Genomic DNA, 24506 nt, shown 5'->3' on the forward strand with positions numbered 1-24506 from the left:
GTTCTTCTATACATCACCAGAGTAACCTTACTTAAATGTCAGGTTGTCATTTCCTTTGCTTAAAACCTTAGAATGGCTCCCTGCTGCCCATGGGGCCCTCTTTAATGTGATCCCAGCTGTCTCCCCAACTTCATCTGCCATTTTTCCCAACATAAACACTCCATGCCAGTTTGGCCATCCTCAGCCTATCCTTGGAGCACATCTTGCTGATCATTCATTCTTGACTTGAAAATCTCATTCTCTGTACCTATTGCAGTTCTCCCCTCTTATCAGAAATACCCTTTCTCCTCTACCCCCTACCCTTCAAACTCCAGCCCAAGTTCTTGCTTTCTAAGAAGTCTTTTCTGATTCCCAAATATTCCCCCTCTACTCCCTGAACTCTTATAATCTGCCCCGCCCTGCCCCCACAGGTGCCCTGAGCAGGAGTAAACCTGATTGGGTCAGGGACCTCTAACGGGGGTACTTGATTGATCTGGGCACTTAGCCACTGCTCCGTTTTGAAAACAGTTTCATTTCAGTCCAACCACTCAACTTAGTTTCGTTCCTTAAGAATACCTTCTGATAGCAAACATTTTTAGTGGGCATCTAGTATTCCTCTCACATCACTTAGTCACCAAAGTAAATAACCCTGTTCCTTTTTCTTCACCTTTAATATCCAATAAATCCCAAAGACCTGTGGATTCTACCTCCTAAATATTTCTCCAGTGCATCCCAGCTGTTCAAGTCTCTATTACTGTCATCTTGACTATTGCAGTAGATATGCTGCGGGCCTGTTTACCTTCATCTCATCCTTCTCCTCGCCAGCCTCAACCCTTCCACCCACCTGGACCACCTCGTCCACCCTCCACCATATTTCTGCAGTGGTATCTCTGAAATACACATCTGACTCTTTCATCCACAAGATACATTCTGCACGTCTTAGCCTGGCATACGAGTTTCTCTTTCCCACCCCATCCACTGAGGTCTTGTCTGTCCGCTCCCACACAGGTAGCCTGTTTTAGCCTTTCTAATCTGCGTTCAGTTCCCCAAACAAGTTCTTTTTTTTCCCCTGAGTCTTCAGACCCATTGTGCCCTCTGTTTGGGTTGCTCTTAAATTGTCCCCCATGCCAATGACTAGAAAATTTTCTACTCATCCTTTAAGAAACAGTGAATTTCCTTCTTCAAGATTCCATAGTGCTTTATTTCTAGTCTTTAATAGCATCTGTCATATTGTTTTAATTACTTTTAAGATGCCTTTCCCCCTAACTGGAAGCTCATCAAGGTCAGAAGTCATATTATTTATATCTTTTTATCACCAGTCCTTTTTAGAGTACCTGGTTCATATTATATACATAATAAATGTTGATTAAAGTGAATTTATTAAATGAATAAGACCCAGAAGCTGAGTCTAGACCACTGCTGTGCAAAAGAAGTATAATGGGAATCACAGATGCAAGCCACAAATGCAATTAGATTTTCTAACTACGTTTTGAAAAGTAAAAGGAAGCAGAAAAAAAATTTAAGAACATATTTAAACCATTTTATATCCAAAATATCATTTCAACACATAATCAACATAAAAATTATTAGTTATTTTATATTCTTTTTTTCATACAAAGTCTTCCAAGTCCAGTGTATATTTTACACTCACAACACATCCCAATTCAGACTGGCCATATTTTGGGTGCTCAGTAGTCAAATGCTCCCATGCTGGACTGTGAAGTTCTAGATGGGAGTGGTCAGGGTGAGGCCATGAGAGCCTGACTGCCCGGTAACAGGTGTCCTGATGCAAGTGATGGAGAGACTTATTTAGAGAAGCTTCCGTAGAGACTGGAAATTCATTTGTACATGTAAAAAAAAAAATCCAGATAATGATTAAGAAAATAATTTTTCACTAGTCAAACTAGTAACTTTTCCTTTTATTTGATCACTTTTGGACATTGCATTCATAGGGTGTGTCAACTAAACACACACACACACACACACACACAATGTAGAAACTATGAGTCAAGTTTTTTGGTGTCTTACTGAGTACTATAGCCTGGGAGACAGCCTCTCAGAGAGCTCTGGGAAACTGTTCTGAGAGTTAAGGGGGAGGTCAGTACATATGTGATTTTGGCAAAAGGGGAACGTGCAACAGAGCACATATCTCAGTAGAAGGTTGCTACTAGTCACAAGGAACTGGTATGTTAGTTAATGGTTTTAGTGCTTTTCTAAGTATGGGAAGATGCAAGAATCCAGGTTTATAAAAATATTCTCCTGAAAATATCTAACTATCTGAAGGCCTGTTCTGCCAGGTTTCCCAGAGCACAGAGTGCCTCCTTCCTGATCTCAGCCCTGAACTCCTTTCAGGGTAGTGTTGAAGGTCATACTGCAACATGGCTGCAGTGGCTAGTGACTTAATTCTTGTAGAGCCAGGTGGTGAGCAACGTTCTTTAGTTGGCAGGTGCATAATATGAAATAATGCAGTGTTCAAAAGCACTGTGGGGGCTTCCCTGGTGGCACAGTGGTTGAGAGTCCGCCTGCTGGTGCAGCGGACACGGGTTCATGCCCCGGTCCGGGAAGATTCCACATGCCGCGGAGCAGCTGGGCCCGTGAGCCATGGCCGCTGAGGCTGCGCGTCCGGAGCCTGTGCTCCACAACGGGAGAGGCCACAACAGTGAGAGGCCCGCGTACCGCAAAAAAAAAAAAAAAAAAAAAAGCACTGTGGAATCGGGGCTGAGTAACGATATGAGGCAGTAGACTAAAACTTACGGTCAAGCAGTTCATTTGCCTGCTGTCTTAAGACTTAAACTTTATTTGAAATCTAAAAGAGGAAGGTGATGGAAACCTTATTTCCCGATATTAGATGAACAGTCCTTGTCTTGATGGGTGCCATTTGTTACCTTTTGCAGCTTTGCTAAAGATAGCTTTAAAAAAATTCCCCCATAAGCCCTTGCAATTAAGTATAACAACTTGGTCTCAAAGCAGGAGCTCCGATGCCGACGCAGCCCTTTTCCTTCTCTCCGGCAGGCAAGTGTTGAGTCCCTAGGTGTGTAGGGAAGTGTGAGTGAAACCTGCAGCTCCAGCCAGCAGGAAGATCTTGCCAAACCTGCTCTCTGCCTCACAATGCCATTGTGGTGCCACCTGAAGGCACCAGAGAGGAAGATGCTCATCCTTGGTGAAGGTACATCCTGAGGCCCCTTTGGTCTAGAGTTTGTCCTTCTCTTCTTTGCTTGACATTCCATCTCTTCATGTTTCCTTTGGCAACACAGGTCCAGACCTGTCCACCTGTTTTTTTCATCCCTAGACCCCCAAGTAGGTGTCATCTTCTGAAGTTGGTGCCTGTGTGTGAGTGAGCCCCATATCAGCATCTCCAGCCCTCACCAGAGTTACATGAAGATAGTTGTTTTTTGAATGTTAAAATATCTAAAATGGAACCCATTCCTCTCCCTTTCCCAATTGCTCAGTTGCTACTATTCCCCAGTCTTCCAGACTTTAAAATTGTGGCTCATAGTTCATTCTTCATCCTTTACAACCTAGATCCAAATTGCACTGTTCCCCGTTGATTCACCTGCCACAGTGTTTCCTGGAAATTGGCCTGGTCTTCCAGTTTCACAAGGCTCTGTCTTTACTCAGACTTCTGTTTCTTTTCTTTTCTTTTTTTTTTTTTTTTACATCTTTATTGGAGTATAATTGCTTTACAATGGTGTGTTAGCTTCTGCTTTATAACAAAGTGAACCAGCCATACACATACATACGTTCCCATATCTCCTCCCTCTTGCATCTCCCTCCCTCCCACCCTCCCTATCCCACCCCTCTAGATGGTCACAAAGCACCAAGCTGATCCCCCTGTGCCATGCGGCTGCTTCCCAGTAGCTATCCCAGTAGCTATCCACTCCACGTTTGGTAGTATATATAAGACCATGCCACTCCCTCAGCTCGTCACAGCCTACACCTCCCCCTCCCCATATCCTCAAGTCCACTCTCTAATAGGTCTGTGTCTTTATTCCCATCTTATCCCTAGGTTCTTCATGACATTTTTTCTTTTTTCTTAAATTCCATATATATGTGTTAGCATACGGTATTTGTCTTTCTCTTTCTGACTTACTTCGCTCTGTATGACAGACTCTAGGTCCATCCACCTCACTACAAATAACTCAATTTCGTTTCCTTTTATGGCTGAGTAATATTCCATTGTATATATGTGCCACATCTTCTTTATCCATTCTTCCGATGATGGACACTTAGGTTGTTTCCATCTGCTGCCTATTGTAAATAGAGCTGCAATGAACATTTTGGTACATGACTCTTTTTGAATTATGGTTTTCTCAGGGTATATGCCCAGTAGTGGCATTGCTGGGTCATATGGTAGTTCTATTTGTAGTTTTTTAAGGAACCTCCATACCGTTCTCCATAGTGGCTGTACCAATTCACATTCCCACCAGCAGTGCAAGAGTGTTCACTTTTCTCCACACCCTCTCCAGCATTTATTGTTTCTAGATTTTTTTGATGTTGCCATTCTGACCAGTATGAGATGATATCTCATTGTAGTTTTGATTTGCATTTCTCTAACGATGTTGAACATTTTTTCATGTGATTGTTGGCAATCTGTATATCTTCTTTGGAGAAAAGTCTATTTAGGTCTTCTGCCCATGTTTGGATTGGGTTGTTTTTTTGTTGTTGAGCTGCATGAGCTGCTTGTAAATTTTGGAGATTAATCCTTTGTCAGTTGCTTCATTTGCAAATATTTTCTCCCATTCTAAGGGTTGTCTTTTGGTCTTGTTTATGGTTTCCTTTGCTGTGCAAAAGCTTTGAAGTTTCATTAGGTCCCATTTGTTTATCCTTGTTTTGATTTCCATTTCTCTAGGAGGTGGGTCAAAAAGGATCTTGCTGTGATTTATGTCATACAGTGTTCTGCCTATGTTTTCCTCTAAGAGTTTGATAGTGTCTGGCCTTACATTTAGGTCTTTAATCCATTTTGAGCTTATTTTTGTGTATGGTGTTAGGGAATGATCTAATCTCATACTTTTACATGTCCCTGTCCAGTTTTCCCAGCACCACTTATTGAAGAGGCTGTCCTTTCTCCACTGTACATTCCTGCCTCCTTTATCAAAGATAAGTTGACCATATGTGCATGGGTTTATCTCTGGGCTTTCTATCCTGTTCCATTGATCTATCTTTCTGTTTTTGTGCCAGTACCACACTGTCTTGATTACTGTAGCTTTGTAGTATAGTCTGAAGTCAGGGAGCCTGATTCCTCCAGCTCCGTTTTTCATTCTCAAGATTGCTTTGGCTATTTGGGGTCTTTTGTGTTTCCATACAAATTGTGAAATTTTTTGTTCTACTTCTGTGAAAAATGCCACTGGTAGTTTGAGAGAGATTGCATTGAATCTGCAGATTGCTTTGGGTAGTAGAGTCTTTCTCACAATGTTGATTCTTCCAATCCAAGAACATGGTATATCTCTCCATCTATTTGTATCATCTTTAATTTCTTTCATCAGTGTCTAATAATTTTTTGCATACAGGTCTTTTGTCTCCTTAGGTAGGTTTATTCCTAGATATTTTATTATTTTTCTTGCAATGGTAAATGGGAGTGTTTTCCTAATTTCACTTTCAGATTTTTCATCATTAGTATATAGGAATGCCAGAGATTTCTGTGCATTAATTTTGTATCCTGCTAATTTACCAAATTCATTGATTAGCTCTTGTAGTTTTCTGGTAGCATCTTTAGGATACTCTATGTATAGTATCATGTCATCTGCAAACAGTGACAGCTTTACTTCTTCTTTTCCGATTTGGATTCCTTTTATTTCCTTTTCTTCTCTGATTGCTGTGGCTGAAACTTCCAAAACTATGTTGAATAAGAGTGGTGAGAGTGGGCAACCTTGTCTTGTTCCTGATCTTAGTGGAAACGGTTTCTGTTTTTCACCATTGAGGACAATGTTGGCTGTGGGTTTGTCATATATGGCCTTTATTATGTTGAGGAAAGTTCCCTCTATGCCTACTTTCTGCAGGGTTTTTACCATAAATGAGTGTTGAATTTTGTCGAAAGCTTTTTCTGCATCTATTGAGATGATCATATGGTTTTTCTCCTTCAATTTGTTGATATGGTGTATCGTGTTGATTGATTTGCGTATATTGAAGAATCCTTGCATTCCTGGAACAAACCCCACTTGATCATGGTGTAGGATCCTTTTAATGTGCTGTTGGATTCTGTTTGCTAGTATTTTGTTGAGGATTCTTGCCTCTATGTTCATCAGTGATATTGGCCTGTAGTTTTCTTTCTTTGTGACATCTTTATCTGGTTTTGGTATCAGGGTGATGGTGGCCTCGTAGAATGAGTTTGGGAGTGTTCCTCCCTCTGCTATATTTTGGAACTGTTTGAGAAGGATAGGAGTTAGCTCTTCTCTAAATGTTTGATAGAATTCACCTGTGAAGCCATCTGGTCCTGGGCTTTTGTTTGTTGGAAGATTTTTAATCACAGTTTCAATTTCAGTGCTTGTGATTGGTCTGTTCATATTTTCTATTTCTTCCTGATTCAGTCTTGGCAGGTTATGCATTTCTAAGAATTTGTTCATTTCTTCTAGGTTGTCCATTTTATTGGCATATAGTTGCTTGTAGTAATCTCTCATGATCTTTTGTATTTCTGCAGTGTCAGTTGCTACTTCTTTTTCATTTCTAATTCTATTGATTTGAGTCTTCTCCCTTTTTTTCTTGATTTGTCTGGCTAATGGTTTATCAAATTTGTTTATCTTCTCAAAGAACCAGCTTTTAGTTTTATTGATCTTTGCTATCATTTCCTTCATTTCTTTTGCATTTATTTCTGAACTGATCTTTTTGATTTCTTTCCTTCTGCTAACTTTGGGGGTTTTTTGTTCTTCTTTCTCTAATTGCTTTAGGTGCAAGGTTAGGTTGTTTATTCAAGATGTTTCCCGTTTCTTAAGGTAGGATTGTATTGCTATAAACTTCCCTCTTAGAACTGTTTTTGCTGCATCCCATAGGTTTTGGGTCGTCATGTCTCCATTGTCATTTGTTTCTAGGTATTTTTTGATTTCCTCTTTGATTTCTTCAGTGATCACTTTGTTATTAAGTAGTGTATTGTTTCTCCTCCATGTGTTTGTATTTTTTACAGATCTTTTCCTGTAATTGATATCTAATCTCATAGCATTGTGGTCGGAAAAGATACTTGATACAATTTCAGTTTTCTTAAATTTACCAAGGCTTGATTTGTGACCCAAGATATGATCTATCCTGGAGAATGTTCCATGAGCACTTGAGAAAAATGTGTATTCTTTTGTTTTTGGATGGAATGTCCTATCAATATCAATTAAGTCCATCTTGTTTAATGTATCATTTAAAGCTTGTGTTTCCTTATTTATTTTCATTTTGGATGATCTGTCCATTGGTGAAAGTGGATGTTAAAGTCCCCTATATGAATGTGTTACTGTCGATTTCCCCTTTTATGGCTGTTAGTATTTGCCTTATGTATTGAGGTGCTCCTATGTTGGGTGCATAAATATTTACAATTGTTTTATCTTCTTCTTGGATTGATCCCTTTATAATTATGTAGTGTCCTTCTTTGTCTCTTGTAATAGTCTTTATTTTAAAGTCTATTTTGTCTGATATGAGAATTGCCACTCCAGCTTTCTTTTGATTTCCATTTGCATAGAATATCTTTTTCCATCCCCTTTCAGTCTGTATGTGTCTGTAGGTCCGAAGTGGGTCTCTTGTAGACAGTATATATGGGTCTTGCTTTTGTATCCATTCAGTCAGTCTGTGTCTTTTGGTGGGAGCATTTAATCCATTTACATTTAAGGTAATTATTGATATGTATGTTCCTATTCCCATTTTCTTAATTGTTTTGGGTTTGTTATTGTAGGTCTTTTCCTTCTCTTGTGTTTCTTGCCTAGAGAAGTTCCTTTAGCATTTGTTGTAAAGCTGGCTTGGTGGTGCTGAACTCTCAGCTTTTGCTTGTCTGTAAAGGTTTTAATTTCTCCATCAAATCTGAATGAGATCCTTGCTGGGTAGAGTAATCTTGGTTGCAGGTTTCTCTCCTTCATCACTTTAAATATGTCCTGCCACTCCTTTCTGGCTTGCAGAGTTTCTGCTGAAAGATCAGCTGTTAATCTTATGGGGATTCCTTTGTGTATTATTTGTTGTTTTTCCCTTGCTGCTTTTAATATGTTTTCTTTGTATTTAATTTTTGATAGTTTGATTAATATGTGTCTCGGCATGTTTCTCCTTGGATTTATCCTGTATGGGACTCTCTGTGCTTCCTGGACTTGAGTAACTATTTCCTTTCCCATATTAGGGAAGTTTTCAACTATAATCTCTTCTAATATATTCTCAGTCCCTTTCTTTTTCTCTTCTTCTACTGGGACCCCTATAATTCTAATGTTGATGTGTTTAATGTTGTCCCAGAGGTCTCTGAGACTGTCCTCATTTCTTTTCATTCTTTTTTCTTTATTCTACCAGCCTTCTATTTCTTGATAGCTAAATGGTTATGGCAACATCTTCTTGATCTTTCCTTACCCTGGGTGTTTTTGTGCTCCAGTCCAGACTGTACATAGCACAGCAGCTGCTCAAATAATCTTTAAACTGTATTTACCAGATCATTCATTCTAAGATGCATTTTTTTTCACATTTTTACGTCTCAGAAATCAGGATTCATCTTAAACAAATGGTGTGTCTTGGTGTAATTGGCAGTGCATTTCTTTTTTAGTGGAATGTACAATATTAGAGCAGCCTACTACTGATGAATTTTAAATTCAGTAAAATGCAGCACATTATGTAATTTATGGGGTACAGTGGAAACGGCATAAGTTTTTGTGTTAGAAGACTGGGATTCAAATTCTGGGTCTGTAAAATACCAGTCCTGTGACTCTGGACAAATTGCTTGATTTCCCTGACACACAGTTGACCCCTATGTAAAGTGAATGCGGTAGTACTTATCTTCCAGGATTGTTACAAGAATTCAGTGAGAAGACGCAACATGCCTGGCACGTGGAAGGTGCTTAACCAATGTTCATTTCTTTCTTTCACCTTTTTTTTTTTTTTTTTGATACGCGGGCCTCTCACTGTTGTGGCCTCTCCAGTTGCGGAGTACAGGCTCCGAATGCGCAGGCTCAGCGGCCATGGCTCACGTGCCCAGCCACTCCGCGGCATGTGGGATCTTCCCGGACCGGGGCATGAACCCGTGTCCCCTGAATCGGCAGGCGGGCTCTCAACCACTGCGCCACCAGGGAAGCCCTCTTTCACCTTTAAGTCTTTCTCCTGAACAAGAACCTAGTGTAATGAAATTATTCATATGCATTTTTCTTTTGCGTTTTTGAGTACAGTAAGAGACCTTTGATCAAGGCATCTGTCTGAGCGGTGCTTCGTGTCTGGTGCAGAAAGAATGTGAATGGGAAGAATATTCAAGAAATATTGTCATGCACACAAGAAAGGATTATGTAGCAAGACAAAAACATTGGAGGTCACATTATCAGCTTGTGAGAAGATTTCTCTAAATTCCTTAAATCACATCTTTAGCATATCAACTAGCACTAGTGCTCTGACCCTGGAGATCTAATATGGAGAGAATGGGGCCCAGCTCGTCAATAAGGCAGAGCCAGGACCTACCCAATGTGGTCTCTAGGAAAATGGTGGAAGGAGACAGAGAGGGGCAGAGTTCGGGAGATCTGCTTCCCCATCCCCCTTCTCCGAGTTCTGCTTCAGAAAAGGGGAGGTGGGTTAGATGAGTGAGAACAGGTGGGTGCATGCGTAACATTGAGGGCAGCTTACCTCTGCTCTCTACTTAGGACTCTGGAAAGAGATGGCCTTACAACAATCATCCCCCTGCCCCTACCTCTGCCAACAGACCTGGGTGTGGCCACATCATGGCCATGGCAGCAAGAGACCATGAAGTTTCACTTCCAAAGCTGCCCTCAATTACTGTGTGTCACATATGCTGAATTAAGGGCCACTGTTAGTCTCCATGACAGGGAGAGGTGACCACACAAAAGGGCTAGGGTGGAAAAACTGGATGGAACGTGGGCCCAAGGCCTGGGACTTCTCAGCCCCAGGAGGGGAGGGTGGCCCTGATTGCTGCAGAGCAACACCAGGCTCTGACCAGGCTGAGAGAGAGAGGCCAGTCCGTGGGTTACAACTGCCCCAAGCACAGCCATGCTGCCAGCAACCAGGTGGGCAGTGGGCATCACCTGGAGTCTGTGCCCTAGAAATCCGTTTTTCCCCTTCAGGATATGAGGTCACCCAGACATCATGTCAGGAAAAGAAGGAGGCTTTTGAAAGGATCGGCATCTTGATTCAAGAGAGAATAAGCACTTAATAAAGAGTCCTTGGAAACATGAGTTCAAACTAAGGTTGAAACTGGATAGAACAGAAGCTCATTTTACCCTGATAACCAGAGGATAGAGACTTAGGCAGGAGACCCAAACCATTTTAGACAAAATAAAAAAGCTACATTCTCTATGTACGTCCAAGTTGTAGGTTAGGTGAAATTATGTGAGTCTTATATTAGCCTGACCTTACTAATAATTACTGACTAATAATTCCTTAGTCTCACACTGAAGGTCCATCATCAGTTGTGTCCACCTGCTTTTCTTCCACTGCATCTTCACCACCGCCCTCCTGTTCTACTGAACCCAGTCTCCTTCTCTATATTCATTTTTTCCTCCTGACTGTCTGCCTGCTAGGAGTCTCAAAATGCATTTTGCCTCCTGAGTTGCCAAAATACGTCATTGGCTTTATAATTGATAGGGTATGTTGTGATGCCCTTGGTCTTTTCTCCACATTGTCAACTAATCACTTCTTTTCCATTGTCTATTAATCAAATGTGTGCCTCTTTCTAAAATGAAATGCATCTCCCCTCATTGAATCACATCATTTCACTCAGGCCAGCACTTCAATTTGTCTAGCTCGCTTTGCATTTTGATTCTGTCCATCAAAGCCTGGACAGGCCTTACGAAGTTCCTATTCTGTAAAAAGTCTTAAAAGCATGTTACATCATCCTGCTCCCATCCATGAGCCCGTTTATAAAAAGGGGAAAGGAAGATTAATAGAGAAGATAAAAGGGAAGGAAATCATTATGTCATCGTTGACCTTCCTTGCTCCAGTTGAATTATAAATATTGGCTCAACATTTCTGCAGTGTGGAATGGCTCTTCTAGAATTCTCAGGCCTGACTTCCCAAGCCAGTATTTTTGTTCCTCCTTTACTTTGTGCACATAGGCAATTTTATATAGAGCAGTGGCATTGTGGCAAACTCCAAAATTTACTGGAGGAGCTATACTTCACTGAACATTTAATTCCGCTGAATGGTGGCTCTCAATTATGCCAACTCTGGAAATCACCCAAGAGGATTAGTCCCTCAATAAACAGAATGAGAAATCCCCATTTGCAGGTGACATTTAAGTATCCCAGTCAGGTCCAGTCACCATGAAGTCTTTCTCAGATTCTGAACACAAGGTAGCTATTTCTTTCCATCCTCATTTTCTATTTCTTGTAGGATGGAGAGGAGACCTTATAACAAGTCTTTGCACAAAGAACATTCACTTAAGAGGTCTGCTTTGTCAGTAATTAGTTATAAACCATTGGAAAAGTAACTTAAGCCCTGTTTTCTTATCTATTAAGCAGAGTGTTTCTTCAGCCCGATCTTGTTTCCTCTCAGCTCCCAAAATGATGATGCTGTGACCTCATCTCTATATGGGCAGGCCGTGTCACATTTCTGTCTTTGCAGTTCTGTCCTCTTACCCTCTCTGAAGAACAGTCTCCTATGCATGTATCCTTCAGGTCCAGACTCCTGTCTTACTTCCTCACTGATGTCTACCCCAAATCTGCAGGGCAGGTTAAGGTGCTTGGTCCCATGGGCTTCACTCATTTATTCACAGACATTTATTGAGCTTCTGCTCTGCATAGGCCAGGTTGTGGGTGCAGTGGATACCTTAGTGTTGAAAACAAACATAGTCCCTGTCCTCAGAGTTTACAGTCTCAGATAATACAGTCATCACAACAGTGGCCATGGTGGTGCTTACTGCAGAGGAAATACAGGCAGCTCTGGGCATGCGTGTTGGTGGGGGGGGGGGCCTTGTCGAACCTAGAGGCATCAGGAAGGCCTGCTGAGGAACTGATGTCTATGCTGAATGCTGAACGATGGGTAGATGGCCAGGTTAAACAGAAGAGTATTTCAGGCAGAAGGAACATATTTTCATAAGCAAATTTGGGAAGGAACTTTAGCATTAGGTAATACTCACTGCCTGCCAGGCACTTTTTCTAAGTGCAGTATATACATTAACCTGTTTAATCTTTGCTATGAGCCTAGGAGGTAAATTCTATCTTCTACATTTTACTAGATAAGGACACTTATTAGAAATATAGAAGTAAATAACTGCTAGAGATCCCACAGCTAATAAGTGGCAGAGTCAGAATTTGAACCAATGTAGTTTGGCCCCAGTGTCTGTGCTCTTAATTACTGCATCAAAAAGCCTCTTATATTCATACATTCACAAAAATTTATATGTGTGTATTGGTATGTAAATGTACATGTATATATGTAAATACATGTGCATATGTAAATATATGCTCGCTCACATGTACACATGTTGTACAAATGCATGTGAGGAGTATATACACAGCTGGAGTGTGACCCATGAGAGAGAAAGTGGTATAAGGTAAGGTTGGAGAGTTAGGCAGGGACTAGGTCATGGAAGATCTCAGAAATCAGGTCATAGGTTCTAGATACTATCTTTGGGTGATGGTAAGCTTAAACATGGAAAGTGCTATAAAATAATGTTAACAGCCCAGGTTCAAATCCCACCTCTGCTACTCGCTACCTGTGTGATTTTGAGCAGGTTACTTCTCTGTTCCTCAGCTTTTTCATCCATAAAATAGGGATAATATTTCTGTCTACTCATAAGTTTGAGTAAATAAGTTACTCTATGTAGTGTCTGGTGGAATGAAGGGAAATCCTAACATTGGCGATCAGATTTGCATTTTAACAAGAACCCTCTGCCTGTGGTGTAGTGAATGGATTAGAAAGAGCAAGAACAGAAGCAAGGAGATGATTTGGGAAGTTGCAGCAGTGATGCAGGCCCAGGTACACAGAGCAGATCACTCCCATACAGTGGTTGTTGAAAGCCCGCTGCCAGGAACAGAGCCAACTTTGGGTTTTTCACTCAGGTACATCATTTGTTTGTGGTCAAGTGTCCTGCCCTGGAAGGCACTTGGTGCCTAGCTGCAGCCGGGCTGAGGTTCCTTTATATGGTGAGTCCCCAGCTCAGACTCAACCTAGATGCGCACGGCTCCTGCCTTGCAGCAGCTTCTGTCTCCAATGACTCCTGACACCTTCTCTGTGTCCCCAAGTTCATTAAGCCTTAATAGGCAGAGGTTCTGCCTCGGTTAAGGGTTCAGTTCTTTCTTACCATCACATTACAATTGTTAGGACTGTCCAGAGGCTGAATCTCCCAAGACACAGAGGCATCAGGTCTGAGCAGTTAGTCGCCTTTATGAGGCTTTGGATGAAACATTATCCTAACTCACCCTGTTGGATCCTCTTTCTTTCTGGTGATCGTGTACAACCACTGGGGCCAGCCAGTTCTTTCTGGGCTTGATTTAGGTCCTGATTTTCCCAGAAATGTCTGTCTTAGTCGTGCTCCCATATATCCTAGTCAGATATCTCATGACCAAGAGAATAATTGCAGGTGACCTAAAGTCGTCAGTGTTTGCAATAGTTCTAGTAAAAGTGTGGCCAAGGGTTTTTTTGTTTTGGGATTTTTTTTTCTCTTGTATCCCATGCAACTGGGGAAAGTCATTCTAACCAGAGTAAGAATTTGGTAAGTATAAACAATAACTTTTCCCTGGTAAACAGTATCTGACAAACCTAGTCTGAGGTTTAAGACTCTCTGCTTACCTTCTCCTGTGAGATGAACATTCTAGTAACAAGACATGGCTACTAAGCTACATTCAAATGAGTACTGGTTGCATTCTGCACTGACCTTGAAAGTTATATCCATAGCACAAGAATGTTATCCCTGTTCAAAATTTTCTGAACCTGCTCTGTGTTCTTTTGAATGTTTTTAGCAGTAACAGATACTTATCCTTTTTAAGAATAGATTTGATTTTTTTAGAGAGCTAAAATTCTTTTCAAAGCCATGTCTTATAAATGTAAAGGCCAGTAAGGCTGGAGAAATACCGTTTTAATAAAAACAACCTCCCAACTATAAAGGGGTGAGAGTCTTTTAATACAAAATGAGATAATTCCTACAGAGGAAATGCCCTGGGCAATGGCAAAATCATTAGAGTGAGTGTGTAGCCTCCCATGGTAATAACTTTGAGGAACACCCTTCATCTTAGTACCATGTCTGTTCAGAAACAAAATCAGTTATATTGTCTCAGTAGTTACATTGTTTTGCATTCAGATAGTGTCATATAACATGGGAAGATTGAGAAGGAAAATATTTTGGAAAATATTTAAATTTCAGAGGTTCTTTCTGAAAAAGTGATCATGTGAAGCCATTATGAATTGAAATTTGACCTTTTTTTGTTACATTTTTGTAAAGCATAAGGCTATTATTTGTTTCTTACAGGTTGCTTTATTGTTTGTTCAATAATCTTGGTATTTAAATCATTATGTCTGATTTCAAGTGGTAAAATTTGTTAGGGCTTTTATTCGCTGGCTTTTTGTTTGCAGACCAATTCAGCACATTATAATGAGCATGATAAATTAGCTTCCCTAAGAATATTTTTAAACAAGTGAAAAAAAATAAAATCACTTACTTTCCTGAACTTTTATACTTAATGATGAAATAAGTAAAGGCACATAAAATGTGCTATCAACAAGGTAGTATTCCAATAAATAGTAAATTAGATTCCAGTCTCTGCAGTGCCTGGACATTAGGCCAGAATCTAAACTTAATTTTTTTAAGTGTGTAATAAATCTTGTCTTATTGAGTACTTTGGGTTCCAGCCACTTCTTGCCAGTTATTGATCATGTGGATATATTGCGTTTCTGTTTGCCCATAATGGTGTTTTGTGTTGTGAAAGCTAAATGTTTCATCTATTTATTTCCTGCTTGTCTTCATGGTTGCTTGATTTTATTTTTCATCATTTTCTGCTCATAAAGACACTTGAGAAAGAACAATTTAAATATTCTCTTACTTCCAGCTTTTTTCTTTAAACAAAGCTACTAAAGCAAGGACACATGGAGTTGTAAAGACCAGGATGAGGCAGTGGTGGCCAAACTTTAAGGAAATAACAGATGCAAAAACTATTATAATAGACTCCCATAGGTGTCAAATAAATCATGTGATATTTAAGCTTCTATTTAAAAACATAATTGAAAGCCTTGTTTTGACTTTTACCCTGGTCATTTGGCTCACATATATTTAGTTAGATCTTATTGTTTAGCTCTTAATACACTAGGTGCTTGATTTAAACATTCTGTTCTTGCTCTCAGTTCTTTGAGTTGGAGATGTAAGACCTGTGGAAAATCACAGTCCAAGCTAGCTGTGCAGACTATCATTGAGATACAATTCGGTTCACACATCATAAAATTTGCCCATTTAAAGTGTGCAATTCAATGTTTTTAGTATATTCCCAGTTGTGTAAGCATTACCAAAATTAATTTTAGAACATTTTCATCACCCAAAGAAGAAATCCTCTCTCCTCTGGCTATCATTCCCTAATTGCCTTATTCCCCTCCCTCCCAGCCCATTTTGACTGTAGATTTGCCTGTTCTAGACATTTCATGTAAATGGAATCATACAAAAGGTGATCTTTTGTAACTGGCTTCTTTCACTTAGGATAGCATTTTCAAGGCTCATCCATGTTGTAACATGCATCAGTATTTCATTAATTTTTTAAGATATTGATTGATTGATTGCTGTGTTGGGTCTTCATTGCTGCATGCGGCCTTTCTCTAGTTGCAGCGAGAGGGGGCTGCTCTTCGTTGCGGTGCGCGGGCTTCTCGTGGTGGCTTCTCTCATTGCAGGGCACAGGCTCTAGGCACGCAAGCTTCAGTATTGTGGCTTGCGGGCTTAGTTGCTCTGCAGCATGTGGGATCATCCCTGACCAGGGATCGAACCTGTGTCCCCTGCATTGGCAGGCAGATTCTTAATCACTGCGCCACCAGGGAGTCCCTATTTCATTACTTTTTATTGCCAGAAAATATTCCATTGTGTGGATATATACTACATTTTATTTATCCATTGATCACTTGATGGACACTTGGATTGTTTCCACTTCTTAGCTATTATGAATAATGCTGTTGTGAACATTCATGTACAAGTTTTTGTCTAGACGTAGGTTTTCATCTGTCTTGGGTATATACCTAGAAGAATTGCTGGATCACTTAGTAACTCTGTGTTTAACCATCTGGGGAACTGCCAGACTGTTTTCCAAAGTGACTGTACCATTTTATATTCCCACCAGCAGTGCATGAGTTTTCCAGTTGCTCCACATCCCTATCAACACTTGTTATCAGTCTTTTTGATTATAGCCATCCTAGTGGGTATGAAGTGTTATCTTGAAGTTTTGATTTGCAATCCCCTGATGACTAATGACGTTATCTTTTCATGTGATAACATTGATTATCTTTATTGGCAATCTGTGTATATTCTGTGAAGAAATGTCTACTCAGATCTTTTGTCCATTTTTAATTGGGTTATTTGTCTTATTGAGCTGTAGGAGTTCCTTATATATTCTAGATACAAATCTATTATCAAATATGATTTATAAATACTATCTTCCATTTTGAGGGTGCCCTCTTCACTTTATTGATAGATCTTTTGAAGCACAATTTTTTTTAATTTTGAGGAAGTCCAATTTTTCTTTTTTTTTTGGTTACTTGTACTTTGCTATCATATCTAAGAAACCATTGTCAAATCCAAGGTCATAAAGATGTTTTCTATAAAAATAGTTTTGTAGTTTTAACTCTTAATTTATGTCTGTGATCTGTTTTAATTTTTATATATGGCATGAGGTAGGGATTAAACTTTGTTCTTTTGCATATAGATGTCCAGTTGTCGCAGTACCATTTGTTTATTTATTTCCTCATTGATTGTTTTGGCACCCTTGTTGAAATGAGTTAACTGTAAGCATGAGAATTTTTTTTTGGATTTTCAGTTTTATTCCATTGCCTATACTTATGCCAGTATCACACTGTCTTAATTATTGTAGCTTTGTACTAAGTTTGAAATCTGGAAGTGTGAGTCCTCCAAATTTGTTCTCCTTTTGCAAGATTATTTTTGCTGTTCTGGGTCTCTTGAATTTCCATATGAATTTTAAGGTCAGCTTGTCAATTTCTGTAAGCCAGCTGGGAATTTTATAGTGATTGCATTGAATCTATAGATTTATTTGGGGAGTATTGTCATAATATTTAGTCTACCAATCCATTTATAGGGGATGTCTTTCAGTGGTGTTTTGTAATTTTCAAAGTGTAAATTTTGCATTTCTTTTGTTAAATTTATTCCTAGGCTTTTTATTCTTTCTGATGTTCTTTTAAATGGAATTATTTCTTAAATTTATCTTAGATTGCTCATTGCTACTATATAGAAATACAAGTGGGTTTTACATATTGATCTTGTATCCTACAACCTTGCACAACTCATTAGTTCCAACAGTGTTTTAGTGCTTTCCTTAGAATTTTCAATATACAAGATCTTTTAATCTATGAATAAAGGTGGGTCTACTTTTTCCTTTCCTATATGGGCGCATTTTCTTTTTCTTGCCAAATTGCCTAGCTGGAACCTCCAATATACTGTTGAATAAAAGTGGCAAGAGTGGATATCTTTCTGTTGCTCCTAATCTTAGGGGGAAAGCTTTCAGTCTTCATTAAGTATGATGTTAGATGTAGTTTTTTCATACATGCCTTTTATTCAGGTTGAAGAAGTTAATTTCTGTTCCTAGTTTGTTGAGTGTTTTTCTTTTTTTATCATGAAGCGGTGTTGGATTTTGTCTTTTTTTTTTCCTGTGTATGTTGAGACATATGGTTTTTGTCCTTTATTCTGTTAATATATAGTATCCTCCACTAGTTGATTTTCTGATGCTGAGTCAACCCTGCACTCCTGGAATAAGTCCCACCTTATTGTGTTGTATAACCCTTTTAATATGCTGCCAGGTTAGGGTTTTTAATATTTTTGCTAAGGATGTTTATTTTCTTGAGATGTTGCTTTGTATTTTTCTTCTGATATTTTTGTCTGGCTTTGGTACCAGGATCATACTGGTCTCATAGAATAAGTTAGAAAGTATTCTCTTGTAAGTTTTGGAAGACTGAATAATTGGTATTAATTCTTTTGTAAATGTTTGGTAGAATTCACCAGTGCATCCATCTAGACCTAGGCTTTTTATGCAGCTTTTTAAAAATTACTATTTAAATCTCTTGTTAAAAATATCTTCACATTTTTTTATCCTGTCCTGAGTTAATTTATGTAATTTGTGTCTCTCTAGGAATTTGTCCATTTCATCTAAGTGATCTAATTCATTGGCATACAGTTGTCTGTAGTATTCTCTAATAATCCTTTTATTTCTGTAAGGTTAGTAGTAATGGCCTCTTTCACCCCAGATTTTAGGAATCTGAAGTTGTTTTTGTTTCTTTTGGTGAATCCAGTTTTATCCATTTTGTTGATCTCTTCAAAGAACCAAATTTGGATTTCATTCATTTTTTTTCCTCTATCATTTTTCTATTCTGTTTCATTAATTTCCATTGTAATCTATTATTTCCTTCCTTCTGCTTGCTTTGGCTTGTGCTTGATGCTTTTTCTATTGTCAAGTTAAATTATTGAAATCATTTTTAATATAGGTGTTTACAGCTCTAAATTTCCTAAGTATGGCTTTACCTACATCCCATAAATTTGCTATGTTGTATCTTCATTCTCACTCATCTCAAAGTAATTTTTAATTTCCCTTGTGATTTCTTCTTTGATTAATTGGTTATTTAGGAGTGTGTTAATTTCCATCTACTTATGAATTTTCCAAGTTTCTTTCTATTATTGACTTCTAGTATCATTGCATTGTGTTCAGAGGACATACATTATATGATTTAAATCTATTGAAGGTTATTGATGCTTGTTTAATGATCTAACATATGTTCTCTCCTGGAGAATGTTCTATGTGAACTTAAGAATGTATATTATGTTGTTGGGTAGATTGTCCTAAGACATGTTAGAACTAGTTCATTTATAGTATTGGTACAGTCTTCCAGGATTTTGTTCTTCCCATTATTATATATTCAAGTCTCCAACTATTATAGTTGAATTGTCTATTTCTCCTTCATTTCTGTCAGTTTGTTTTTCATGTATTTTAAGGCTCTGTTCATTGCATATACATTTATAATTGTTACATCCTCCTGATGGATTGACCCTTTTATCATTATAAAATGTCCCTCTTCATCTTTAGTTATATTGTTTTAAAATTTCTTTTGTCTGATATTAGTATATATTTGTCTGATATTAGTATAGCCCCATGAGCTTTTTTATGGTTGTGGTTTGCATGATAAGTCTTTTTCCATCCTTTTTTTGAAATATTACACTTATTTTAATACAAATTCTCTTACATATATAGATTGTTTTATTGATTTTGTCTATTGTCATGCTTGTTCTACACTATTATAACACTTTCAATTTTTAAGTGAATTTTTAAAAATTTTTATTGCAGAATAGTTGACTTACAATGTTGTGTTAGTTTCTGCTGTACTACAAAGTGAATCAGTTATACATACACATATATACACTCTTTTTTAGATTCTTTTCCCATGTAGGCCATTACAGAGTATTGAGTAGAGTTCCCTGTGCTATACAGTAGGTCCTTATTAGTTATTTCATATATAATAGTGTGTATATGTAAATCCCAATCTCCCAATTTATCTCTTCCCTCCCCCTACTGCCTGGTAACCATAAGTTTGTTTTCTACATCTGTAATTATTTCTGTTTTGTAGATAAATTCATTTTTACCTGTTTTTAGATTCCACATGTGAGTGATACCATATAATATTTGTCTTTCTCTGTCTTACTTCACTCAGTATGACAGGCTCTAGGTCCATTCATGTTGCTGCAAATGACATTATTTTGTTCTTTTTTATGGCTGAGTAATACTCCATTGTATATATGTACCACATCTTCTTTATCCATTCTTCTGTTGATGGATATTTAGGTTGCTTCCGTGTCCTGGCCATTGTAAATAGTGCTGCAGTGAACACTGGGGGGCGCATGTATCTTTTCAAATTATGGTTTTCTCTAGATATATGCCCAGGAGTGGGATTGCTGGATCATATGGTAGCTCTATTTTTAGTTTTTTAAGGAACCTCCATACTGTTCTCCATAGTGGCTGTACCAATTTACATTCCTACCAACGGTGCAACAGGTTTCCCTTTTCTCCACACCCTCTCCAGCATTTGTTTGTTTGTAGATTTTTTGATGATGGCCATTCTGACTGGTGTGAGATGATACATCATTGTACTTTTGATTTGCATTTCTCTAATAATTAGTGATATTGAGAATCTTTTCATGTGTTCATTGGCCATCTGTATGTCTTTTTGGAGAAATGTCTATTTAGAACTTTAGCCCATTTTTTGATTGGGTTGTTTGCTTTTTTGATATTGAGCTGCATGAGCTGCTTGTATATTTTGGAGATTAATCCCTTGTCAGTTGCTTCATTTGCGAATATTTTCTCCCATTCTGAGGGTTGTCTTTTTTTTTTTTTTTTTTTACAGTTCCCTTTACTATACAAAAGCTTTTAATTAGGTCCCATTTATTCTTGTTTTTATTTTCATTACTCTAGGAGGTGGATCAAAAAAGATCTTGCTGTGATTTATGTCAGAGTGGGGTTTTTTAAAGATTTTTTTTTTGATGTGGACCATTTTTAAAGTCTTTATTGAATTTGTTACAATATTGCTTCTGTTTTATGTTTTGGTGTTTTTTGGCTGTGAGGCATGTGGGATCTTAGTTCCCCAACCAGGGATTGAACTGGCACCCCCTGTGTTGGAAGACGAAGTCTTAACCACTGGACTGCCAGGGAAGTCCGCCAAAGAGTGTTCTTCCTGTGTTTTCCTCTAATAGTTTTATAGGAGCTGGCCTTACATTTAGGTCTCTAAGCCATTTTGAGTTTATTTTTGTGTATGGTGTTAGGGAGTGTTCTAATTTCATTCATTTACATGTAGCTGTCCAGTTTTCCCAGCACCACTTATTGAAGAGGCTGTCTTTTCTCCATTGTATATTCTTGCCTCCTTTGTCATTTTTTCCATCCTATTTTTTCCATCCTTTTAACCTTTTTGAATCTAAAGTGTACTCCTGTAGAAGTATATAGTTGGATCTTGTTTTTATCTAGTCTGACAGTCTCTCTGTTTGGACTTTTTAAACTGTTCACACTTAATGGTATTATTGACATAGTTGGATTTACTTCTGCCATTTTACTTTTATTCTATATGTCTGTCATTTCTGTTCCTCTATTCCTCTTCTACTTCTTTGCTTTGTGATATGTGAATATTTTCTAGTTTAACATTTTAATTCCTTATAGTGAAAAAATCATTAATTTTTGAGTTATTTTCTTTGTAGTTATTTTAAGGCATATACATCTTAGTATAAATCATAGGTAGATTCTGATAAGTTAATTCCAGTGAGCTATAGAAAGACTACTCCCGTGTAGCTCTATTCCCTTTTCTCCCTTTTGTGCTATTATTATTATATATGCAACATCTAATAAGTTACAGTGACATAATTTTTATATAATTTTATGTCACAGAAGATGTGAGAGGAATAGCAGTTGTATATTTATAGCTTTTGTTACATTAACTTTCATTTTTACCACTTCTGTTTCTCATTTATTCTAAATCCTACCTTTCCTCAGATATCAAACAGTATCAGCCACAAGGATGGGGACCAGGTTCTGTGTATGGTTGTTAGTTTGTGCATGACACAGCTAAGTTACCATTCACATTGCAGATTTGTGTTTGAGAGTTTATTGGCAGATGGCCAAAAATGGACTTCTTCTAGTAATTTCAGTATATGAAGTTCAGTAAATTACAATTCTGTCCAATTAAACTTCCTGTGATGGTGAAGTATTCTATATCTGCATTTTCCAACATGGGAGTCAGTATTCACATGGGACTGTTGAGCACTTGAACTGAATTTTTAATTTATATTTAGTTTTAGATAACAACAGCTAAGGGCTCTCATAGTGGACAGTCAAGTTATAGTCTCAGAGGTCCCTCTTTCTTAATATTGTGATTAAACCTTGTAAAGTAGATTAAAAGAAAGAACCCCAAAATCAGTGCTGATAGCTTCATATGTTATAAAACTCATGGACTGAGCCACGGCAATATTTTTTAAAAGAAATTGTTATATCTCTATCAGCCATCTAAGAACTCAAATGCAGATAGACAAAGATTTGATACAAACACACTTGTGTGGGGCATTGGCCAGGAGATGGGAAGTACACAGAGCACTTGGGACACAGTGGGGGACCCCATGCTCTTCGCCTACATCTCACTGAATGCCATGCAAACAGCCAGTAAGGAGGAGAGGGTTTTTTTTCTGCTTGCAGGAAATAAAGAAAGGAAAAGAAGAAATCTTCATAGCTACAATTAGAAACATTTAGCTTATGCAGACAGCAGTTGAGTAAAAGGAATGAAACCCATTCTGCTCTCCATAGCAAATTTTTCAAAGAGTGTACTTGTAAAAGTTTTTTTTACAGACTCTTTCCTCATCGTCATGTTTTTTCAGATATGTATTAATGAAAGCCAAGCTGCTTAGAGAAGATATAAACAAAATGTCTCTGTGGGATAACAGGTTTCTTTTTTCTTTTTATTTTTTTACAGAAATGTAGCTATTTAACTTTGGGTCAGTATATGTGAATGCCCATTATGGTTTTCCCTTCTCATATTGAGACATAACAGTAAAATTATACACTGTTATTTGTCTCAGATAATGTAGTAACTATATCCCAGCTGCTTTCAGACTTCTGAAATCCTGTTACCATTTCAATATAATGAAAGCCTGAATTGCAAAGCCTCTGATATTTAACATTTCATTTTCTCTGGGGCCATGTCAACAGTATAATCAGGAACAAAAAAAAAATTATAGTGTTCATCCCCAAACCATCATGGGATTAAAAAAAAATACCTCTTTAGATTGATCCTAAAAATCATTTTCCCTCTGCAAGGGAAAACCTGCTGCAAAGAGAAAAGCTAGAAGTCACATTAGCTTAATATTGTGAATAAGAATAAAGCCTACACATCAATTGAGTTTTCGCACAAGTGAATTAACGCTGCCTCATCCATTGGTCTCCAGGTCATAGATCTGTACTGGGGAATTGATGAAGATGAATGGGACAGCCCTGAGCTCCAGAAGACCCGCATGAAGCTGCTGGAGGATTGTTTGAAAACTTCTGCAGGTCCATGTTTTGTTGTGGGTATAAACAAACTTAATGCTTTCTTTTGTAGATGAATGTGAGAATTCTTGATTTGTGATTCTTAAGGGGCTTTTAGAATGGGGAAAAATCCCTTGCTTTTCTGTATTTATTTAAAATTCCTAAACTGTCTCCTTGCCCTCAGTGTGTGAGGGCAAAATCCTCCCCTTTCCATAAGAAGCACTGCAAATTAACAGTGAATAATTTGAAATGGTAATCAAAGGGTTGACTTGGGGTTGACAACAATTTCCACAACACCTTGTGATCAGCAGTAAGGCTTGCTGTGTTAGTCCTCCAATAATTATCCTAATTTTCCTTATATTTTATCATGTAGTGTTCCATTCTAGTATTTGTTTCTCAACATTAGAATTTCTGGCGTATTTTTTTAAATACTGTGGCAGAAACATTGTTAAAGTAAACCAAACATATGGTCTCAGATCCGCCAATAGGAATTGATACCCTCTGGAAAAAATTTGTTTTTGCAGTGATTTTCAGCTAGAGATGTTGAACAGGAACATTATTATTAGTTTGTCATTATTTTCTAAAGAATATCCACTCCTCTGTGTAAACACAGTGGTGGTAAGAAGCAGGTCACTCTATGGCAGGTGATGTGCAAGATCACTGCCTCAATTTAGCTGAAGAGAAAGACCTTATCCTGAATCCAAACAGCTCCTACCAATTGATAGGGAAGTTGGCCCTTTTGACACAGGATGTTCTGAGGCTGACAGATGACTGTTAAAATTACTAGTGAAGAAAATGTCATATCTTATATTTAAATGCTAGGTTCAGTGTATTAATAAAAGTTTTTAATATTTATTTGCATGTCCATCTATATTCAACTCCACATAAGATATAAAGTCTCTAAAATATTTTTAGTATGTGGATAAATTATTCATTTATCAACCAACTACTTACTGAATGCTGTTCTGTGTCAGGGGCTGCTCTTAGTGCTGGGGCAAGTTGACCCATATGAAGTAGTCATTTTTTTAGGCCAGTTTCTTATGATTTAATGTTAGAATTGAACTAAAAGGTAAGACTTTCTACCCTCACGGAACTTGTGTCATTATGTGGGGCTAAGAGGAGAGGGCAGGCAAAGATCAAAGAAATAAGTAAAATAAACAATAATCAGATGGTGACAAGAGCTGTGGAGAA

General features: G+C 38.1%; 1 protein-coding gene across 1 annotated transcript in view; it reads left to right on the forward strand.

Moving 5' to 3' along the window:
• NWD2 (NACHT and WD repeat domain containing 2) overlaps positions 1-24506 on the forward strand; it is a gene marked incomplete at both ends in the record, with an annotated part of 200293 nt that overhangs the window by 84081 nt on the left and 91706 nt on the right. Inside the window, one exon of the mRNA XM_079705479.1 lies at positions 23237-23353. Within this exon, the coding sequence (XP_079561605.1) occupies positions 23237-23353 (117 nt within the window). The remainder of the gene's footprint in view (positions 1-23236; positions 23354-24506) is intronic.

Source organism: Hyperoodon ampullatus (genome assembly GCF_949752795.1).
Source record: "Hyperoodon ampullatus genome assembly, chromosome: 1".
Classification (NCBI taxonomy): domain Eukaryota; kingdom Metazoa; phylum Chordata; class Mammalia; order Artiodactyla; family Ziphiidae; genus Hyperoodon; species Hyperoodon ampullatus.